General features: G+C 44.9%; 1 protein-coding gene across 1 annotated transcript in view; it reads right to left on the bottom strand.

Annotated features, from left to right (window-relative positions):
- The window catches only part of sorl1 (sortilin-related receptor, L(DLR class) A repeats containing), a 36,301-nt gene extending 14,048 nt beyond the window's left edge, over positions 1-22,253 (bottom strand). Inside the window, exons 1-9 of the mRNA XM_029446574.1 lie at positions 22,220-22,253; positions 21,586-21,779; positions 20,203-20,320; positions 18,825-18,892; positions 10,373-10,474; positions 8,944-9,113; positions 6,870-7,062; positions 5,479-5,596; positions 2,854-2,927 (exon numbers count right to left, since the gene is read on the bottom strand). Coding sequence (XP_029302434.1) covers positions 2,854-2,927; positions 5,479-5,596; positions 6,870-7,062; positions 8,944-9,113; positions 10,373-10,474; positions 18,825-18,892; positions 20,203-20,320; positions 21,586-21,779; positions 22,220-22,253 — 1,071 coding nt within the window. The remainder of the gene's footprint in view (positions 1-2,853; positions 2,928-5,478; positions 5,597-6,869; positions 7,063-8,943; positions 9,114-10,372; positions 10,475-18,824; positions 18,893-20,202; positions 20,321-21,585; positions 21,780-22,219) is intronic.
- Between the last annotated feature and the right edge of the window lie 258 nt (positions 22,254-22,511).

The raw sequence follows: 22,511 nt of genomic DNA, 5'->3' as shown, positions 1-22,511 counted from the left end.
TTTGTTGTTGGACTTCTGTGCTAGTCATGGAATGGCCATAACAAACACCATGTTCGAACATAAGGATGCTCATAAGTGTACGTGGTACCAGAGCACCCTAGGCCAAAGGTCAATGATCGATTTTGTAATCGTATCATCTGATCTGAGGCCGCATGTTTTGGACACTCGGGTGAAGAGAGGGGCGGAGCTGTCTACTGATCACCATCTGGTGGTGAGTTGATCAAGGGGTGGGGGAAGACTCTGGACAGACCTGGTAAACCCAAACGGGTAGTGCGGGTGAACTGGGAACGTCTGGAGGAAGCCCCTGTCCTGGGGATCTTCAACTCACACCTCTGGCGGAGCTTTTCAGACATCCCTGTGGAGGTTGGGGGCATTGAACCTGAGTGGGCGATGTTCAAAACCTCTATTGCTGAAGCTGCGGTGATGAGCTGCGGTCTCAAGGTCTTAGGTGCCTCAAGGGGTGGTAACCCTCGAACACCGTGGTGGACCCCGGTGGTCAGAGAAGCCGTCCGACTGAAGGAGTCCTTCCGGGTTATGTAATCCGGGAGGACTCCGGAAACAGTTGCAGGGTACCGAAGGACTAGAAGGGCGGCAGCGTCTGCCGTGTCAGAGGCAAAGCAGCGGGTGTGGGAGAAGTTCGGAGAAGCTATGGAGAAGGACTTTCGATCGGCACCAAGGTGCTTCTGGAAAACCATCCGGCACCTCAGGAGGGGGAAGCGAGGAACCATCCAAGCTGTGTACAGCAAGGGTGGGAACCTGCTGACTTTGACTGAGAAGGTTATCGGCCGGTGGAAGGAGCACTTTGAGGAACTCCTGAATCCGACTAACACGCATTCTATGGTAGAGGCAGAGCTGGAAGCTGATGGGGATCATCGTCAATTTCCCTGATGGAAGTCACTGAGGTAGTCAAACAACTCCACAGTGGCAAAGCCGCAGGGGTTGATGAGATCCGTCCAGAAATGCTGAAGGCTTTGGGTGATGAGGGGCTGTCTTGGTTGACACGCCTCGTCAACATTGCGTGGAAGTCTGGGACAGTGCCTAGGGGTTGGCAGACCGGGGTGGTGGTTCCCCTATTTAAAAAGGGGGACCAGAGAGTGTGTGCCAACTATTGGGGTATCACACTTCTCAGCCTCCCTGGTAAAGTCTACTCGGCCGGTAGTCGAACCTCTGATTGAAGAGGAACAATGCGGATTCCGGCCTGGTCGTGGAACAACGGACCAACTCTTCACTCTCGCAAAGATCCTGGAGGGGGCCTGGGAGTACGACCATCCGGTCTACATGCGTTTTGTGGATCCGGAGAAGGTGTATGACCGGGTCCCCCGGGTGATACTGTGGATGGTGCTGCGGGAGTATGGGGTGAGGGGTCACTTCTGAGGGCCATCCAATCCCTGTACGTCCAAAGCGAGAGTTGTGTCAGGATACTCGGCAGTAAGTCGGACTCGTTCCCAGTGAATGTTGGCCTCCGCCAGGGCTGCGCTTTATCACCAATCCTGTTTGTGATTTTCATGGACAGGATATCGAGGCGTAGTCGTGGAGGAGAGGGGCTGCAGTTCGGTGACCTGAGAATCTCATCGCTGCTCTTTGCAGATGATGTGGTCCTTATGGCATCATCAGTCTGTGACCTTCAACAGTCACTGGATCGGTTCGCAGCCGAGTGTGAAGCGGTTGGGATGAGGATCAGCACCTCAAAATCTGAGGCCATGGCTCTCAGCAGGAAACAGGTGGATTGCCTACTCCGGGTAGGGAATGAGCCTTTACCCCAAGTGAAGGAGTTCAAGTACCTCGGGGTCTTGTTCGCGAGTGAGGGGACGATGGAGCGAGAGATTGGCCGGAGAATCGGAGCAGCGGGGGCGGTACTACAGTCACTTTACCGCACTGTTGTGACGAAAAGAGAGCTGAGCCAGAAGGCAAAGCTCTCGATCTACCAGTCGATCTTCGTTCCTACCCTCACCTATGGTCATGAAGGCTGGGTCATGACCGAAAGAACGAGATCACGGGTACAAGCGGCCGAAATGGGTTTTCTCAGATGGGTGGCTGGCGTCTCCCTTAGAGATAGGGTGAGAAGCTCAGCCATCCGTGAGAGACTCGGAGTAGAGCCGCTGCTCCTTTACGTTGAAAGGAGCCAGTTGAGGTGGTTCGGGCATCTAGTAAGGATGCCAACTGGGCGCCTCCCTAGGGAGGTGTTCCAGGCATGTCCAGTTGGGAGGAGACCCCGGGGAAGACCCAGGACTCGGTGGAGAGATTATATCTCCTCACTGGCCTGGGAATGCCTCAGGATTCCCCAGTCGGAGCTGGAGGATGTGGCCCGGAGAAGGGAAGATTGGGGTTCCTTACTGGAGCTGCTGCCCCCGCAACCCGACCCCGGATAAGCGGTAGACAATGGATGGATGGATGGACAATGGGTTAGTGACAGACCCACAGAGGATTATACGACTACTCATTTCCTCAGCTCTGTGGCTCATTTTTCAGCTTATTGGTTTGGCAGCTATTTTCAGCATGAACACTAAACCCACGACCTGCTCAGCACCAAACGACAGACAGATAAAGCTAACAACTAGCCGGTGAACATTGTGGAGAATTCAGCAGCTAAGGATCCAGCCAGAGATTCTTCTCAGGAGTTGGTGGAGACCAAAAGCAGAGATAAAATAAGTCAATATTGGCTTTACAATCCTCATTACACTCCTAATGAATACCAATGTTGCTCTGCATCTGCTGGACGTGTAAATTTAGGAAACTAAACTTTATATTCTGAGAACGTAAATATCGTGCTTTCAATTGATCAGCCTGAGATCCCTCAGTCTTACAAGCTGCGTTCTACTTCATCACGTCATCTGTGTCAGATTGTGTACTGACCTCTCTCCAGCGAGCTCCAGCACTGCTAGATACATACACATTAGGTTTGTTGGCCAAGTTCCTGCCAAAAGATCCTGCAATCAGAGGACAAAAGGGCATATTTTACACACACACACACATTACGGGGGTTTCCCTGGATATTGCAGACTTGATGTGGTCATTGCTTTCGCTGTCGCATATGGAAAATATGTAACTAAAAAACTCAAACCACAGCATTATGCATCTTTTCATGCATGTGTCCTTTGTTTGCACTGACAAATACTTTCCTTTGACAGTATTTTATTATCTAATAAGGCAGATCACCAGTAATGATCTGCTTATGCAATTCACAAAGAAACATAATGAAATCCATCTTGCATAAATGGATGGTGTCCCCACATATGTTTCAAGTAGATGTTTTGCTGGATAAACACAACTTTTGAGTTACTGGTGAGCTACAGGAAAGGTCTGGCGATCACCAGTCAGTAGGATTCATGAACGTCGGCACAAAATTTAAATCGGCAGTCAATACAATGTTTTCTCACACAGGCTCAATCTAAGGAGGTTGTGCATTGAGGTTTATCTTAACACCCTGACAGGAAACCCTGTCCTTGGATTAAACCATGAACTTTTTTGATTTTACTCAATCGATTACATGCCTGTTATTCACACTGCAAAGGGGCTCCGGGGTTGGAGATGAGGAAGGGTAGTCACCGTAAAGAGAAAGCTCTGTATCTCTATATTTCCGTAAATGAGGAGTGTTCAGCCACACACACACACACACACACACACACACACACACACACACACACACACACACACACACACACACACACACACACACACACACACACACACACACACACACACACACACACACACACACACACACACACACACACACACAGGTAATCAAATCTCTCTTCATGGTGAATGATTTTGAGAACATCAGATTAGAATGAGAGTAAGATGGTTGTGTCTCTATGGAGGACTGTAATAGTCCCTCTGCAATGACGCTCTGACTCTGTAAAACAGGCTAATGCCTCTCATTAAATACCATCACACAAGGAGCCGGAGACTCAAGACAATAAACAAATGTTCAAAAGTTGACTGTCTGCAGATATGAAACGGCTGTCACTGTGTATGTGTGTTTACTAGAGTTTTATCATTATCACTATTTAAAGAGTAACTTTCAACCAAGGCACTGTTTTGCTGCCTTCTCTGGTTAGAAGTTACAGACCTGCTTCACCTCTGACCACACCCAGCATTAGTGATGCGGTCAGTGATGCAGCCGCTGCACCTGTAACTAGAGCTGCAAAGGGTGGGAAAATGTCCAGTGAATGTCCCAGGTAACTTCAAATCTGAAATTTTGGAAGATTCTGCACAATTTAATAATGTGAATACTATGTGCTTATCAGTCTCTAGGGCAGGGGTTCTCAACGAGGGCGGCAGCGCCCCCCTAGGGGGCGTTCAGAGAACGTTGGGTGCGCTGGAAGCAAACATGCCGTACTGCACAAGCTGAAAGGACGAGTGCGTTTGGATAATGTTAACGTTGTGTGTTTTTAGACTATTATTTTTATTTTGCTGAGCGATAAAGTGCTGCTTGAAAAAAACAAACAAGCGCCGCCACTGCTCGAAAGCATTAATGTTATTCAAAGGATACACCATGAATAAAACTAATCTGAATTAATGTTAAAACACTAACACTTTGGTCAGGACTTGGACCAGCAGCAGACGAGCTGCACTCTGGCTGCTTGTAGCAGCAGAGCTAACAATCGGCAGAGCTAACGTTATAGCAGAGCTAACACCAGCATCACTGCTGCTGATTCAGGCTATGTGCGTTTAAAAACCGTGGATATTTTCGCCTGAGTTTCTGAACGCTGGGGTCGATGTCCCTCCATTTATCATTAAAGTGTTGGAATTTGTAAATTTTTTGTACTTTGTCATTCTCTCCTCTCCTTTCCTCCTGTCTGACTGGAGGTGTTCACGAAACGGAGAGAATGTGATTAATGCGCAAAGCAATATATATATATATATATATATATATATTTATTTATATATATTTGGAATAATTCTGATAGTTGTTTAATAATAATAATAATAATAATAATAATAATAATAATAAAGTGTCTGCTGGGTGCTGATAAGGAAGTGAATGGAGCTCCCCCTCCCCCCTTCAGGAAGCCAGACCACAGAAGATGACTGATGGGCTTGTATAGCTTGTTTCCTGTCTGTGAACTTATCTGTAATCAGAACAAGAGGAAGCTGCTGTAAAATTAACATAAACTCGCCTGACTCCAGCTCGGTCAGTGAGACCATCCTCCAACAGATGGCACCCAAAGCCTCTTCATCTGGCTTCACTGACTTACAGACACGCCAACATGACTGAAACCTTTTCCTGTCCATCACACAGACACTAGATTTCTAATAGTGTTTGAGTCGTATAAGAATGAGCTTAAACTGCGGGTTAAAACTGCGACTTTAACTGTTTAAAGGCACAATGTGAGATCCACACCACTGAAATCCGCACTGCACTAGAATTCATTTGGTCCAAAGAAATATCACATTGAGCGATCCTCGATTCTAAACATTTTAAGTTTTTTGAAATCCTGCCTTTATCAGCGTTGTTGCTGCTTGTTGTCCCACCTGTGGCCATGATGAGTCCTGGTGCAGAGTCCTTGGATAAAATGGGCATCCTCCTCAGCTGGATGTTGAACAGCTGGCTCCAGCGCTGGGCCAGGTGGAGAGAGCAACCTTTACCAAGCTGAAGAGAAGGAGAGGAAAGTCAGAGGACATTGTTCAGTTGCTTTCAGTATTCTTCTCTCTGCTTTACCACCCACTTACATCATGAGACTACTAGACAGAAAAGGTACGTACTAGAAATAGAAAGTACGGTTTGAAATGTAAGTTTGACAATATATTATATAAGTCCTTCAGTACCCGGCATTCCTACAGCCTAAGGCAAGTTAGATTTAAGACTTAAGACATTTTTAAGGCCACTCTTTGGCCAATTTTTGAGAGGCATTTAGTACATAAAAAATATATATATATATTCCCACTTATTTTGAGATTTAACATTGCAACGTCAGAAATACAAAGTTGTAGACTTTTGAAAGATTGATTTAAGACATTTTAATACCAATTAAGGCTTTATTTTTCTCTTAATGAATACAATGCCTTTTAAGACTTTAAAGGATCCACGAGAACTCAGAGTATAATAGAGGTTTGACCTTATTCTTCATACCGTAACCTATCATCCGTTTTTAAAACCTGCCTTAATGAACTGTCATTATATCCAAGACAAAAACATTTTGCAATCAATAATTTAGTGATTTAGGTGTGAATAACGGATGTGAGGCTACAAGCCGCTTAAATCTTAAAAGTGTGAAAGACTAAATCTAGAGCTAGGTTGTATGAAAACGAGGTTGCAACTACGATTCACTTTTGATTTGTCTATTAATTCTTTAATGACTCAAAAATCGTTTCATCCATAGAATGTGAGAAGCAAAGTAATGCGCTCTCCTGCTGCCCACAGTGCAATGTGCAGCTGCACCTGTAGCTTCCACTTTTCAGTCCAGTGTAACGAGTATTCCTGTGCTGGAATAATTCTTTATTCCCGATGATTTATGATCATTTGATTAAACACAGGTTTATTAGGACTATGCATCATGTGCAATCTAAAATAAATAATAAAGCTCTTAAAACTGGAGGTTGACAAAAGGGCCACATAATTAGCTAATAATGCAGCACGTGCCTTAGTTATACATGTAGGTGTGAATTCTTTAACTCATTTGCTTTAATTAAAATGACCAAAACCAACTGTATGCAGTATACCTGGGCCTACACATTGTTTGGAAGCAGAGGTCTCTGTGGGCATCAGCATGAGCGTAAAACACCATGCTACAGGTAAGACTTCACAAGGTGATTAGAGAAGAATCATATCCACCGTCGTAATAACGGATGACAACAAGAAACCAATTTCTGATGTTGGCAAACAACAATCAGAAATCATTAAAGACGCAGGTTTGTTGGTGTACCTGGCAGTCCACAGTGCCTCCCAGGCTGTCAGCAGCAGGCGGCTGCAGCAGCTCCCACGTCCCACCCTTGTCGAAAGTGATGACGGATCGCATGTTGTCCTCTGTGACCGAGCCGTTGATGAGCGTGGCGATGAAGACTCCTCGCAGCCCCTCCACGCGGTGCAGGTCTGCAAAAGGCTCATTGGCAAAGTACCTGAAACACATCATCAGGGTCAGGCAGGAGCACTTCATGAGGTTGTGCTTCATGTACTACAAATTAAGAAGAAAAGTATTACTTGCATTAAAACACCTTTTACTTTTAGAGTAGAGGTGGAATGTGTGATAATCGCAGCCTCAACATAGCTAGAATTATTTTTTGCTGATTCATTTCTTGAATAGATTATTTTTAAACCGCTGGTTTCACTGGACATGTTCACTTGGCTGGAGAACACTGGCGGGCAAACGCAGCTTAACTAAAGGATTCAGCACTTTACAGCTGTATGAGGCAACTTCACACCAATCAGAGAGAGGTAAACAGGAAGCTTCAACTTCATTACCCAGAAATGATGCAAGAGAGCTGCACACGCACACACACCAACCTGTTCAGCAGGATGCTTTAAGTTTAGATAAACGGAAGGCACACCTCTTTTTATTACCAGAAGACACAGTGCCAGATACACAGAAAGAACCATCATTGGCAGGATAACACCTAGGCCGACCCTGTGACAAAACAACACAGGCTCTTCCTGATGTGATTATGGAGAAGACGAAGCAGAAAAACAATGAATGCAGCGCTCAGAGGGCAGACTGAGTCATGGTGTCAGATCAATAGATTGTCTTTTATTAGATTTTATTAGCCTTTGTATTATCAGTGTCATCTGGCATTTGTGAGGAAAACTAAAGTCTTCCTGTCAGTTACTAAGGTTGCTATGAGAACTACTCAATTACTAGCAAACCAGCAGATTGTGCTTAAACCGTAGATACACACCGGGTTAAATATCATATGCTACGCTACTGATACTTATCCAAATACATAAATATTAAGCATGAAAGTTCATTCTTTCATTCTACAAAACCGCCCAAACTCAAGATTTATCTGGAGCTTTCGAATGCATCGCAGGCTTTCATCAGCAGGCTCAGTTTTTATGAAAAATAATCAGTTGGCTCCAAACTACTCTCATCTGAAGGGAACTCACAACATTTTAGTCTCATAGCTTTCAGTCTTTCACAACATGCATTAGGCACACATGTGATCTGGGGCTGATTTCACCACTTGACAACGCCAATTATACATTATTATGTGTGCTTTTTATATACAGTATATATAGAAAATGTAATATTACGCTATATTTGACGATGATGCGACAATATTGTAGTGTTGACTATTGGAGCTTTCAGAAAATATTTACACTATGAGGTTTAAAAAAAATAATCATCTAGGGTTGGGACTGTGATATTAACTCATTAACATTCAGGCATATTGGTCACTGTGCACTCTCGCTGCACGTCTGTATACTGTAGGCCCATCAGTGTTTCCTCTCTGCCACACTGCTTGACTGACTCGGACTGCAGACCCTCTCTCTCTCTCTCAGGTGTGTGCTGTTGCATTATGACAGCCCTAGTGTCCACCTTCAGTTTCACTCGCAAAATCAATCTGCGCACCATTGATAAATCCTGAAATTGTCGGCCCGACCCTCAGACATCCACAAGGAGCTTGGCGTGAAACTGCTGAAAAGGTGGTTTAGGCTAGTGATTAGGATGATAACCTGTAAAGCTATTCCAGGCACGAGCAACTGTGGGTAAAGCCAGGAGAAGGATTATATATCCCATCTGGCCTGGGAATGCCTTCAGGATCCCCCGAGTGAGCTGGTGGAAGTAGCTATGGAGAGAGAGTGGGCTGCTATGCTCAGCCTGGCTGAGTTAGTGTCCCTGACAAAGGTTTTTATTCAAAGTGTGTAATGCCTTTTTAGTGACACTAAGTTCTAAGTAAATGTTTGTTTTCCAACCAGCCCAACATGTTTTATGACAAATGTTAGATGATGTTTGTTTGTTTGTTTGTTTGTTTGTTTGTTTGTTTGTTTGTTTGTGTGTGTACCTGATCAGTGTGTTGCTGCCGGAGCCCTCGGGACTGTAGTACAGAACATTCTCCAGAGACAGAGAGAAGGACAGGCCCTGTGTGTCTGAGATGTAGAGGTGTGTGACATTGTTCAGGTGATTCACACACACAAACACTTGGTCCTCTGACGCATCTGCTATGTAGTACTCCTGTGAAGAACAGAAGAAGAAAGAGAGAAGAGTCACCTTTAGTTCACCTACTGTGTGATTAGACTGAAGACGCAACACATGACTGGAAACGCTGTGAACAGCCTGGATATAAAACATGGACGAGCCGCCTCCACTACAGCACACAGTGTACAAGTCCATCAGAATCAGGATGACATTTGTGTCACATATTTTTAGAAATGGGAGCCAAACTGATGCAGTTTGCTTATTTCAAGTACAGCACACTGTGCACACTGTGCTGATACAGACAGGAGTGAAGCAGAGCTGGGAATGTGATGTGACACTGACTTTGACTCATCTCTGACTCGACAATGACCCTTTTGCCAAATGTATTCAAGCTCATGAACTTGATGACCACTTGGTGACCACGATCTTGATGATCAGGTTAACTCTGGGGTCTAACACCTATAAATCTGCAAAAGCACAAACTCTCAATCTTTTTCTGCTATAGACCCAAAACACAACAAATCTTAAGCATAAAGGTATCTTTCGCCTTGGGAAGACATATCTTGTTGTTATTTATGACCATTTTTGTCAGTTAAACGCACAATATGTTATTTTCTGCCACTAGGGGTCTCTCTATCAAATCAATAACAAAAGGCAGAGTTTGGTGGTGAGGTGAATTAGTGTCGGATCATGGGAGTCAGATTCCTTTACTGTTCAGGAAGTTTTTCACCAGGAGTCGAATTATCCACAGAGGTCTCCACGTCTCTGAAGCAAACGGACCGGGTGATTAAAACCGGTCAGATCACTAAATAAAGCAGTGTCTTCATCCCGTTAAAACATATAGTTAAAAACAAACAAGATCCAAAAAGTGGATCATAAAAATGTGGCATAAAACTGGATAAAAAGTCGATTTACGACTTCTGGCAGACAACCACAACGCTGACTCATGCTCACAGTGGATACAACGTCATTACCGGCGACCAGACAAAACGCACCGTTAACCTGATTAAAATGATGGATTTCTTTACGTTTGAAAATTGTTGGAAACCTTTGGGATAATGTAAGTACACAACTCAACAAAATATATAACAATGCAGGAAAGTGGCATATTGTACCTTTAGGAGAGTTTAGGAGCAACTTTTGGTACTCAACAGTTTTTGATACTACGGACACATTTCAGTCTGCATTGAGAGTCGATACCCAGCCCTACTTCATCATTTAATCTACTGATTAGGCTGTTTTATAACTTCTTCATGAATTGAATTACTGCTGCAGTACATGTAAAAGAGACTCACTGTGATTGGATGTCGGGTCATAAACTGGGCAGCTTTCATTGGCTGGCGGTTGTAGGAAACCCAGAGCTGAACAGATGAAGGATCATGGCTGCCAAACAGTTTCTGGAAAGGCAGAGGACAGAGAGACAGAGACAGAGACAGCACAGTTCACTCAACTCATCATTTATGTCAAAGCCTTGAACACTTCAGAGGCAGCCAATCTACTAACATGCTGTGATTTTTCGTGGAGCAGCTCCAACTTGATACTGACATGCAGGCTTCATCTGTCACTGCAGAAGGAATTCTAGTTAACGACAATCTTGGTGGCCAAAATCCCCCAAAAACAAATGTGAAATGTTTATTCAAGCATCTCAGGATATTTTGTTTGTGATGAACCCGGGCCGGGGTCTTGTGACACTGAAAGTCCTGACTTGGTTGACAGTGTTGTTACATGTGGAGTAAAGCTGGACACTGCTATCCCCAGAGGATGTGGATAAAGACAAGAGACTTTGGTAATCGGGTCTGTCCTGATGATGTTTTCCTGTCTTAAAAGTCCAACAGCATAGTGCTCGACAGCTGAGTCAGAAAACATTAAACGTCCAGTTAATAAAAGAGTCCAGTGGGGTACAAAAATGTGTGTGTGTGTGTGTGTGTGAGTGAGTGAGTGAGTGAGTGAGTGAGTGAGTGAGTGAGTGAGTGAGTGAGTGAGTGAGTGAGTGAGTGAGTGAGAGAGAGAGAGAGAGAGAGAGCGAAACTCCAAAGCCACGTCTTTGTTGTCATTACAAATACATTAGGAGGCTGGCTGCTAAAAAGGAGCAGAGCTATGATCTTCTTGAGTTATAAGCATGCAGACCAGACAGAGTGGAGGACTTGAGTATATCTTATTTCAGTGTGAGCGTGTGACTATGTGTGTGTGAGTGCCTGAGAGAGAAACATCTTCCTAGGGATAGAATCCACATTTCTGACTTTGAGTGACTTGGATTTTCATTTGAACCGTGACTAATGAACTACCCACCACACAACACAGCGATGAAATTATATACTGTATGTAGAGTGATACACCGGATGAATGTGCCCTAAAGCATACTCTGCTTTATCGTCTATTTTACGCTAAATGGGACCATGATTTACAAAAATTAACATCATCGAAGAAGACTTGAAACTAGAGATTGAGAACATCTAGAAAGCATAAACTAGTTAGGAAACGGTTTACTGAGGTTATAAATCAACTCAGAAGTCGGGACATTTTCTCATAGACTTCTACACAATCAGACATCTTTTTGCAATCAGTGGAGTCGCCCCCTGTTGGATATTAGAGAGAATGCATGTTGAAGGCACTTCCGCACTGGCTTCACATTTCAGACCCAGCGGTTGCCGCTTGTTTTGGAGCCAGGTCCCAAGTGGCCATTCAAAGAACTACAGTTTGTTGAACTTCCACATTTGTTGGCATTTTGGGTCTTGACCCTAACTTTGGCAAAAACTGCTGTAGAATGGTTCCTTTCAGAAGCAGTTGTTCTTTTTAGAGAGCAAATATCACTAGATTGGCTGAGGAGTGCTAATTCATGAATGCAGGTATAGAACAGGTGCTCTTTGGATTCAAAGAACAAATCATGAGACTAAAAAAAAGAGTAAGGGAAGACTCTGTGATCAATAAGTCATAACCAAACTTTCTGCCTCACGGTTGTTTGCCTCTATTAAACAGTCAAGTTGCAGTTTATATCTATGTCAATCCAAAATGTCATCACATCATCATTTTTAATCCCATTAAGACATTTGTGTGAAATTGTCATAATTAGAGTATTAATTCTTGACTTATGGCCAAAAATGTATTTTGTGATGTCACAGTGACCTTGACCTTTGACCCTCAAAATCTAATCAGTTTATTATCGAGTCCAGGCGGACGTTTTGCTAAATTTGAAGAAATTCCCTCAAGGCATTCCTGAGATATCGCGTTCACGACTCTTGAAAACGTATTTTGTGATGTCACAGTGACCTTGACCTTTGACCACTAATTTCTAATTAGTTTATCCTCGAGTACAAGTGAACGCTTGTGCCAAATTTTAAGAAATTCCCTTAATGCCTACCGACAAACGTACAGAGAGACGTACGGACAACACGAAAACATAACATCCGACTTCGGCTGTAGCCGGCGTAAAGCCACAAATATACCAAAGCAGTTTTTCTAAAAAGTGGAATAAGCCTTTAATAAATGGGCTTAGCGCCTACACGTTTCAACTCAGTCATGCCCTGAAGATCACGGTGAGCATTTGTTAAAAGCTTTTTAATTTTTGCTTAACAGCATGCCTTGTTTCTTTGGTTATGACTTATTGATTACAAAGTACAATTCTAAACTCTCTATTTTGGTGCCACAGTTTTTCCTTTAATTCAAGAAGCAGGAGTACAGCGTTTCAGGCCCAGGTTAGCTCTACATTAGGTACAGAACCTCTGGGAGCCTTTTCCAGTGTCTTTATGAAACAGATAGTGTCTCCTTTTTGGACTCCGCTCCTGGACAGAATGGATGTGCACGTGTTTTACAAACTCATTGCTGATCCTAATTAATGTTCACAACATGTAGACACAACCTGAGAAGGACAGGAGCTGCATAAGATATGAAGTTAAATGTATAAATAAAACATAATACACTTAAAGAGATAGTTTGACATTTGGGAAACGCGCTCACTCGTTCTCTTGTCAAGAGTTAGCCAAAAAGGTTGATATCATTCTCATATCTGGTGGCATCTCGAGGTTCTGGCAGGAGGATTTTTCACTTTATAGAGCCAAGCTATCGGTAGCCCCAAACACTATTGATATACAGAACAGAATGATATGATACACATTAGATTTTTACTTACAAGTGATCCCTATTAGAGTTGTTTCTGATGCCACATTTTAAACAGAATCTATGGAAGTGATTTATTACCATAATTACCTCTGCCAAGGAGTTTATGTTTCCTCTTCCGTTTGTTTATCTGCTTGTCAGCAGGATACTGCCACGCCGTCTCATTCTAAATACTGTTTCAGAGGATTTGTCACCCTGACAAGATCAAAAATCTGGGGGGAATTTAATTCCTTTCATTTCTGGAGTTTTTGGTATAACATGTACAATATAAAGTAAGTGAAATTCACAATACCAGCAACCTTCTTATTCTAACACGCTGGTGCATGTGGGTCTTTTCTCCTTGGAAGGATATGTGGCCATCCTTGACAGCCTGAGCAGCCCCCAGTCTACAGCAGAGCATTTCCACCTTTTCTATTCAGTGTATTGATTTAGCTAACGTAGTGCCCACATTGTGTGGTGTGATGTTAAAACAAAGCAGCAACTACACTGAGACAAATGGAAGGAACGGAGAGAGGGACAAAATACAAGCAGGTATGCCTTTTGAGATGTAGAGAAAGTTTCTATTAGACCGAAGAAGAATTTTGAAAACTCAGAAATAAGATTTTTGTTAATTGTGGGTTTGAAAAATATAAATATAATTTAAAACTGCACTTATTCATATTTTCATATAACAATGGGTTAGTCCTCTTAGTCTCACTATCGCGGTGGAGAGGGTGTGTGTCCCTATGAATCTGAGAGCTGTGTTGTCTGGAGCCTAGTGCTCCTGGTAGGGTTTCGCAAAGGCAAATTGGTCTCAGGCGAGGGGCCAGACTAAGAATGGTTCAAAACGACTTCATGAAAAACAGGGAAAAGAAAGGAGAGACCCTGCACGGAGGAAGCCCGGGGCCCCCGTCTGGAGCCAGGCCCAGAGGGAGGGCCGACAGCGAGCGCTGGTGGCCGGGTTTGCCACGGAGCCGGTCGGGCACAGCCCGAAGAAGCTACGTGGTGCCTTCCATCCATCCATCCTGTGGGCCCACCACTCATGGGAAAAACCGGTGGGGTCGGGTGCGCTGTCACACGGGTGGCAGTGATGGTCAGGTACCTCGACGGACCAGACCCGCGGCAGCAAGAGGCTGGCTCTGTGACGTGGAACGTCACCTCTCTGTGGGGGAAGGAGCCGGAACTAGTGCGGGAGGTGGAGCGCTACCAGTTGGATCTGGTGGGGCTTACCTCTACGAACAGTCTTGGCTCTGGAACCGTACTCCTGGATAGGGGTTGGACTCTATTCTTCTCCGGAGTTGCCCAAGGTGTGAGGCGTCGGGCCGGGTGGGGATACTCACAAGTCCCCGGCTGAGCGCCGCTACGTTGGAGTTTACCCCGGTGGACGAGGAGGTCGCCTCCCTACGCCTTCGGGTTATGGGGGGGAAAACTCTGACTGTTGTTTGTGCCTATGCCCTAAAGCGCAGTTTGGAGTATTCGGCCTTCTTGAGACCCTGAATGGAGCCCTGCAGGGGGCTCCAGTAGGGAACTCCGTAGTCTTGCTGGAGACTTCAACGCACACGTCTGAAACGATGGAGACACCTGGAGAGGCGTGATTGGAGGAAGAGCCTCCCTGATCTAAACCCGAACGGTCGTTTGTTGTTGGACTTCTGTGCTAGTCATGGAATGGCCATAACAAACACCATGTTCGAACATAAGGATGCTCATAAGTGTACGTGGTACCAGAGCACCCTAGGCCAAAGGTCAATGATCGATTTGTAATCGTATCATCTGATCTGAGGCCGCATGTTTTGGACACTCGGGTGAAGAGAGGGGCGGAGCTGTCTACTGATCACCATCTGGTGGTGAGTTGATCAAGGGGTGGGGGAAGACTCTGGACAGACCTGGTAAACCCAAACGGGTAGTGCGGGTGAACTGGGAACGTCTGGAGGAAGCCCCTGTCCTGGGGATCTTCAACTCACACCTCTGGCGGAGCTTTTCAGACATCCCTGTGGAGGTTGGGGGCATTGAACCTGAGTGGGCGATGTCAAAACCTCTATTGCTGAAGCTGGGTGATGAGCTGCGGTCTCAAGGTCTTAGGTGCCTCAAGGGTGGTAACCTCGAACACCGTGGTGGACCCCGGTGGTCAGAGAAGCCGTCCGACTGAAGGAGTCCTTCCGGTTATGTAATCCGGGAGGACTCCGGAAACAGTTGCAGGGTACCGAAGGACTAGAAGGGCGGCAGCGTCTGCCGTGTCAGAGGCAAAGCAGCGGGTGTGGGAGAAGTTCGGAGAAGCTATGGAGAAGGACTTTCGATCGGCACCAAGGTGCTCTGGAAAACCATCCGGCACCTCAGGAGGGGGAAGCGAGGAACCATCCAAGCTGTGTACACAAGGGTGGGAACCTGCTGACTTTGACTGAGAAGGTTATCGGCCGTGGAAGGAGCACTTTGAGGAACTCCTGAATCCGACTAACCACGCATTCTATGGTAGAGGCAGAGCTGGAAGCTGATGGGGATCATCGTCAATTTCCCTGATGGAAGTCATGAGGTAGTCAAACAACTCCACAGTGGCAAAGCGCAGGGGTTGATGAGATCCGTCCAGAAATGCTGAAGGCTGGGTGATGAGGGGCTGTCTTGGTTGACACGCCGTCAACATTGCGTGGAAGTCTGGGACAGTGCCTAGGGGTTGGCAGACCGGGGTGGGGTTCCCCTATTTAAAAAGGGGGACCAAGAGGTGTGTGCCAACTATTGGGGTATCACACTTCTCAGCCTCCCTGGTAAGTCTACTCGGCCGTAGTCGAACCTCTGATTGAGAAGGAACAATGCGGATTCCGGCCTGGTCGTGGAACAACGGACAACTCTTCACTCTCGCAAAGATCCTGGAGGGGCCTGGGAGTACGACCATCCGGTCTACATGCGTTTGTGGATCCGGAGAAGGTGTTGACCGGGTCCCCCGGGTGATACTGTGGATGGTGCTGCGGGAGTATGGGGTGAGGGGTCACTTCTGAGGGCCATCCAATCCCTGTACGTCAAAGCGAGAGTTGTGTCAGGATACTCGGCAGTAAGTCGGACTCGTTCCAGTGAATGTTGGCCTCCGCCAGGGCTGCGTTTATCACCAATCCTGTTTGTGATTTCATGGACAGGATATCGAGGCGTAGTCGTGGAGGAGAGGGGCTGCAGTTCGGTGACCTGAGAATCTCATCGCTGCTCTTTGCAGATGATGTGGTCCTTATGGCATCATCAGTCTGTGACCTTCAACAGTCACTGGATCGGTTCGCAGCCGAGTGTGAAGCGGTTGGGATGAGGATCAGCACCTCAAATCTGAGGCCATGGCTCTCAGCAGGAAACAGGTGGATTGCCTACTCCGGGTAGGGAATGAGCCTTTACCCCAAGTGAAGGAGTTCAAGTACCTCGGGGTCTTGTTCGCGAGTGAGGGGACGATGGAGCGAGAGATTGGCCGGAGAATCGGAGCAGCGGGGGCGGTACTACAGTCACTTTACCGCATTGTGACGAAAAGAGAGCTGAGCCAGAAGGCAAAGCTCTCGATCTACCAGTCGATCTTCGTTCCTACCCTCACCTATGGTCATGAAGGCTGGGTCATGACCGAAAGAACGAGATCACGGGTACAAGCGGCCGAAATGGGTTTTCTCAGATGGGTGGCTGGCGTCTCCCTTAGAGATAGGGTGAGAAGCTCAGCCATCCGTGAGAGACTCGGAGTAGAGCCGCGTGCTCCTTTACGTTGAAAGGAGCCAGTTGAGGTGGTTCGGGCATCTAGTAAGGATGCCAACTGGGCGCCTCCCTAGGGAGGTGTTCCAGGCATGTCCAGTTGGGAGGAGACCCGGGGAAGACCCAGGACTCGGTGGAGAGATTATATCTCCTCACTGGCCTGGGAATGCTCAGGATTCCCCAGTCGGAGCTGGAGGATGTGGCCCGGAGAAGGGAAGATTGGGGTTCCTTACTGGAGCTGCTGCCCCCGCAACCCGACCCCGGATAAGGGTAGACAATGGATGGATGGATGGACAATGGGTAGTGACAGACCCACAGAGGATTATACGACTACTCATTTCCTCAGCTCTGTGGCTCATTTTTCAGCTTATTGGTTTGGCAGCTATTTTCAGCATGAACACTAAACCCACGACCTGCTCAGCACCAAACGACAGACAGATAAAGCTAACAACTAGCCGGTGAACATTGTGGAGAATTCAGCAGCTAAGGATCCAGCCAGAGATTCTTCTCAGGAGTTGGTGGAGACCAAAAGCAGAGATAAAATAAGTCAATATTGGCTTTACAATCCTCATTACACTCCTAATGAATACCAATGTTGCTCTGCATCTGCTGGACGTGTAAATTTAGGAAACTAAACTTATATCTGAGAACGTAAATATCGTGCTTTCAATTGATCAGCCTGAGATCCCTCAGTCTTACAAGCTGCGTTCTACTTCATCACGTCATCTGTGTCAGATTGTGTACTGACCTCTCTCCAGCGAGCTCCAGCACTGCTAGATACATACACATAGGTTTGTTGGCCAAGTTCCTGCCAAAAGATCCTGCAATCAGAGGACAAAAGGGCATATTTTACACACACACACACATTACGGGGGTTTCCCTGGATATTGCAGACTTGATGTGGTCATTGCTTTCGCTGTCGCATATGGAAAATATGTAACCAAAAAACTCAAACCACAGCATTATGCATCTTTTCATGCATGTGTCCTTTGTTTGCACTGACAAATACTTTCCTTTGACAGTATTTTATTATCTAATAAGGCAGATCACCAGTAATGATCTGCTTATGCAATTCACAAAGAAACATAATGAACAATCTTGCATAAATGGATGGTGTCCCCACATATGTTTCAAGTAGATGTTTTGCTGGATAAACACAACTTTTGAGTTACTGGTGAGCTACAGGAAAGGTCTGGCGATCACCAGTCAGTAGGATTCATGAACGTCGGCACAAAATTTAAATCGGCAGTCAATACAATGTTTTCTCACACAGGCTCAATCTAAGGAGGTTGTGCATTGAGGTTTATCTTAACACCCTGACAGGAACCCTGTCTTGGATTAAACCATGAACTTTTTTGATTTTACTCAATCGATTACATGCCTGTTATCACACTGCAAAGGGGCTCCGGGGTTGGAGATGAGGAAGGGTAGTCACCGTAAAGAGAAAGCTCTGTATCTCTAATTTCCGTAAATGAGGAGTGTTCAGCCCCACACACACACACACACAACACACACACAACACACCACACACACACACACACACACACACACACACACACACACACACACACACACACACACACACACACACACACACACACACACACCACACACACACACCACAGGTAATCAAATCTCTCTTCATGGTGAATGATTTTGAGAACATCAGATTAGAATGGAGTAAGATGGTGTCTCTATGGAGGACTGTAATAGTCCCTCTGCAATGACGCTCTGACTCTGTAAAACGGCTAATGCCTCTCATTAAATACCATCACACAAGGAGCCGGAGACTCAAGACAATAAACAAATGTTCAAAGTTGACTGTCTGCAGATATGAAACGGCTGTCACTGTGTATGTGTGTTTACTAGAGTTTTATCATTATCACTATTTAAAGAGTAACTTTCAACCAAGGCACTGTTTTGCTGCTTCTCTGGTTAGAAGTTACAGACCTGCTTCACCTCTGACCACACCAGCATTAGTGATGCGGTCAGTGATGCAGCTGCACCTGTAACTAGAGCTGCAAAGGGTGGGAAAATGTCCAGTGAATGTCCCAGGTAACTTCAAATCTGAAATTTTGGAAGATTCTGCACAATTTAATAATGTGAATACTATGTGCTTATCAGTCTCTAGGGCAGGGGTTCTCAACGAGGGCGGCAGCGCCCCCTAGGGGGCGTTCAGAGAACGTTGGGTGCGCTGGAAGCAAACATGCCGTACTGCACAAGCTGAAAGGACGAGTGCGTTTGGATAATGTTAACGTTGTGTGTTTTTTAGACTATTATTTTTATTTTGCTGAGCGATAAAGTGCTGCTTGAAAAAAAACAAAGCGCCGCCACTGCTCGAAAGCATTAATGTATTCAAAGGATACACCATGAATAAAACTAATCTGAATTAATGTTAAAACACTAACACTTTGGTCAGGACTTGGACCAGCAGCAGACGAGCTGCACTCTGGCTGCTGTAGCAGCAGAGCTAACAATCGGCAGAGCTAACGTTATAGCAGAGCTAACACCAGCATCACTGCTGCTGATTCAGGCTATGTGCGTTTAAAAACCGTGGATTTTTCGCCTGAGTTTCTGAACGCTGGGGTCGATGTCCCTATTTATCATTAAAGTGTTGGAATTTGTAAATTTTTTGTACTTGTCATTCTCTCCTCTCCTTTCCTGTCTGACTGGAGGTGTTCACGAAACGGAGAGAATGTGTTAATGCGCAAGCAATATATATATATATATATATATATATATTTATATTATTTGGAATAATTCTGATAGTTGTAATAATAATAATAATAATAATAATAATAATAATAAAAGTGTCTGCTGGGTGTGATAAGGATGGAATGGGCTCCCCCTCCCCCCTTCAGGAAGCCAGACCACAGAGAAGATGACTGATGGGCTTGTATAGCTTGTTTCCTGTCTGTGAACTTATCTGTAATCAGAACAAGAGGAGAGCTGCTGTAAAATTAACATAAACTCGCCTGACTCCAGCTCGGTCAGTGAGACCATCCTCAACAGATGGCACCCAAAGCCTCTTCATCTGGCTTCACTGACTTACAGAACGCCAACATGACTGAAACCTTTTCCTGTCCATCACACAGACACTAGATTTCTAATAGTGTTTGAGTCGTATAAGAATGAGCTTAAACTGCGGGTTAAAACTGCGACTTTAACTGTTAAAAGGCACAATGTGAGATCCACACCACTGAAATCCGCACTGCACTAGAATTCATTTGGTCCAAAGAAATATCACATTGAGCGATCCTCGATTCTAAACATTTTAAGTTTTTTGAAATCCTGCCTTTATCAGCGTTGTTGCTGCTTGTTGTCCCACCTGTGGCCATGATGAGTCCTGGTGCAGAGTCCTTGGATAAAATGGGCATCCTCCTCAGCTGGATGTTGAAAAGCTGGCTCCAGCGCTGGGCCAGGTGGGGAGAGCAACCTTTACCAAGCTGAAGAGAAGGAGAGGAAAGTCAGAGGACATTGTTCAGTTGCTTCAGTATTCTTCTCTCTGCTTACCACCCCACTTACATCATGAGACTACTAGACAGAAAAGGTACGTACTAGAAATAGAAAGTACGGTTTGAAATGTAAGTTTGACAATATATTATATAAGTTTCAGTACCCGGCATTCCTACAGCCTAAGGCAAGTTAGATTTAAGACTTAAGACATTTTTAGGCCACTCTTTGGCCAATTTTTGAGAGGCATTTAGTACATAAAAAATATATATATATTCCCACTTATTTGAGATTTAACATTGCAACGTCAGAAACAGAATCAAAGTTGTAGACTTTTGAAAGATTGATTTAAGACATTTTAATACCAATTAAGGCTTTATTTTTCTCTTAATGAATACAATGCCTTTTAAGACTTTAAAGGATCCACGAGAACTCAGAGTATAATAGAGGTTTGACCTTATTCTTCATACCGTAACCTATCATCCGTTTTTAAAACCTGCCTTAATGAACTGTCATTATATCCAAGACAAAAACATTTTGCAATCAATAATTTAGGATTTAGGTGTGAATAAACGGATGTGAGGCTACAAGCCGCTTAAATCTTAAAAGTGTGAAAGACTAAATCTAGAGCTAGGTTGTATGAAAACGAGGTTGCAACTACGATTCACTTTTGATTTGTCTATTAATTCTTTAATGACTCAAAAATCGTTTCATCCATAGAATGTGAGAAGCAAAGTAATGCGCTCTCCTGCTGCCCACAGTGCAATGTGCAGCTGCACTGTAGCTTCCACTTTTCAGTCCAGTGTAACGAGTATTCCTGTGCTGGAATAATTCTTTATTCCCGATGATTTATGATCATTTGATTAAACACAGGTTTATTAGGACTATGCATCATGTGCAATCTAAAATAAATAATAAGCTCTTAAAACTGGAGGTTGACAAAAGGGCCACATAATTAGCTAATAATGCAGCACGTGCCTTAGTTATACATGTAGGTGTGAATTCTTTAACTATTTGCTTTAATTAAAATGACCAAAACCAACTGTATGCAGTATACCTGGGCCTACACATTGTTTGGAAGCAGAGGTCTCTGTGGGCATCAGCATGAGCGTAAACACCATGCTACAGGTAAGACTTCACAAGGTGATTAGAGAAGAATCATATCCACCGTCGTAATAACGGAGACAACAAGAAACCAATTTCTGATGTTGGCAAACAACAATCAGAAATCATTAAAGACGCAGGTTTGTTGGTGTACCTGGCAGTCCACAGTGCCTCCCAGGCTGTCAGCAGCAGGCGGCTGCAGCAGCTCCCACGTCCCACCCTTGTCGAAAGTGATGACGGATCGCATGTTGTCCTCTGTGACCGAGCCGTTGATGAGCGTGGCGATGAAGCTCCTGCGCAGCCCCTCCACGCGTGCGTGAGGTCTGCAAAGGCTCATTGGCAAAGTACCTGAAACACATCATCAGGGTCAGGCAGGAGCATCATGAGGTTGTGCTTCATGTACTACAAATTAAGAAGAAAAGTATTACTTGCATTAAAACACCTTTTACTTTTAGAGTAGAGGTGGAATGTGTGATAATCGCAGCCTCAACATAGCTAGAATTATTTTTGCTGATTCATTTCTTGAATAGATTATTTTTAAACCGCTGGTTTCACTGGACATGTTCACTTGGCTGGAGAACACTGGCGGGCAAACGCAGCTTAACTAAAGGATTCAGCACTTTACAGCTGTATGAGGCAACTTCCACACAATCAGAGAGAGGTAAAACAGGAAGCTTCAACTTCATTACCCAGAAATGATGCAAGAGAGCTGCACACGCACACACACCAACCTGTTCAGCAGGATGCTTTAAGTTTAGATAAACGGAAGGCACACCTCTTTTTATTACCGAAGACACAGTGCCAGTACACAGAAAGAACCATCATTGGCAGGATAACACCTAGGCCGACCCTGTGACAAAACAACACAGGCTCTTCCTGATGTGATTATGGAGAAGACGAAGCAGAAAAACAATGAATGCAGCGCTCCGAGGGCAGACTGAGTCATGGTGTCAGATCAATAGATTGTCTTTATTAGATTTATTAGCCTTTGTATTATCAGTGTCATCTGGCATTTGTGAGGAAAACTAAAGTCTTCCTGTGTTACTAGGGCTATGAGAACTACTCAATTACTAGCAAACC

Source organism: Cottoperca gobio, chromosome 13 (assembly GCF_900634415.1).
Source record: "Cottoperca gobio chromosome 13, fCotGob3.1, whole genome shotgun sequence".
Classification (NCBI taxonomy): domain Eukaryota; kingdom Metazoa; phylum Chordata; class Actinopteri; order Perciformes; family Bovichtidae; genus Cottoperca; species Cottoperca gobio.
Note: the sequence above shows the minus strand (reverse complement) of the source record. Positions and strands in the feature narration are given on the sequence as shown.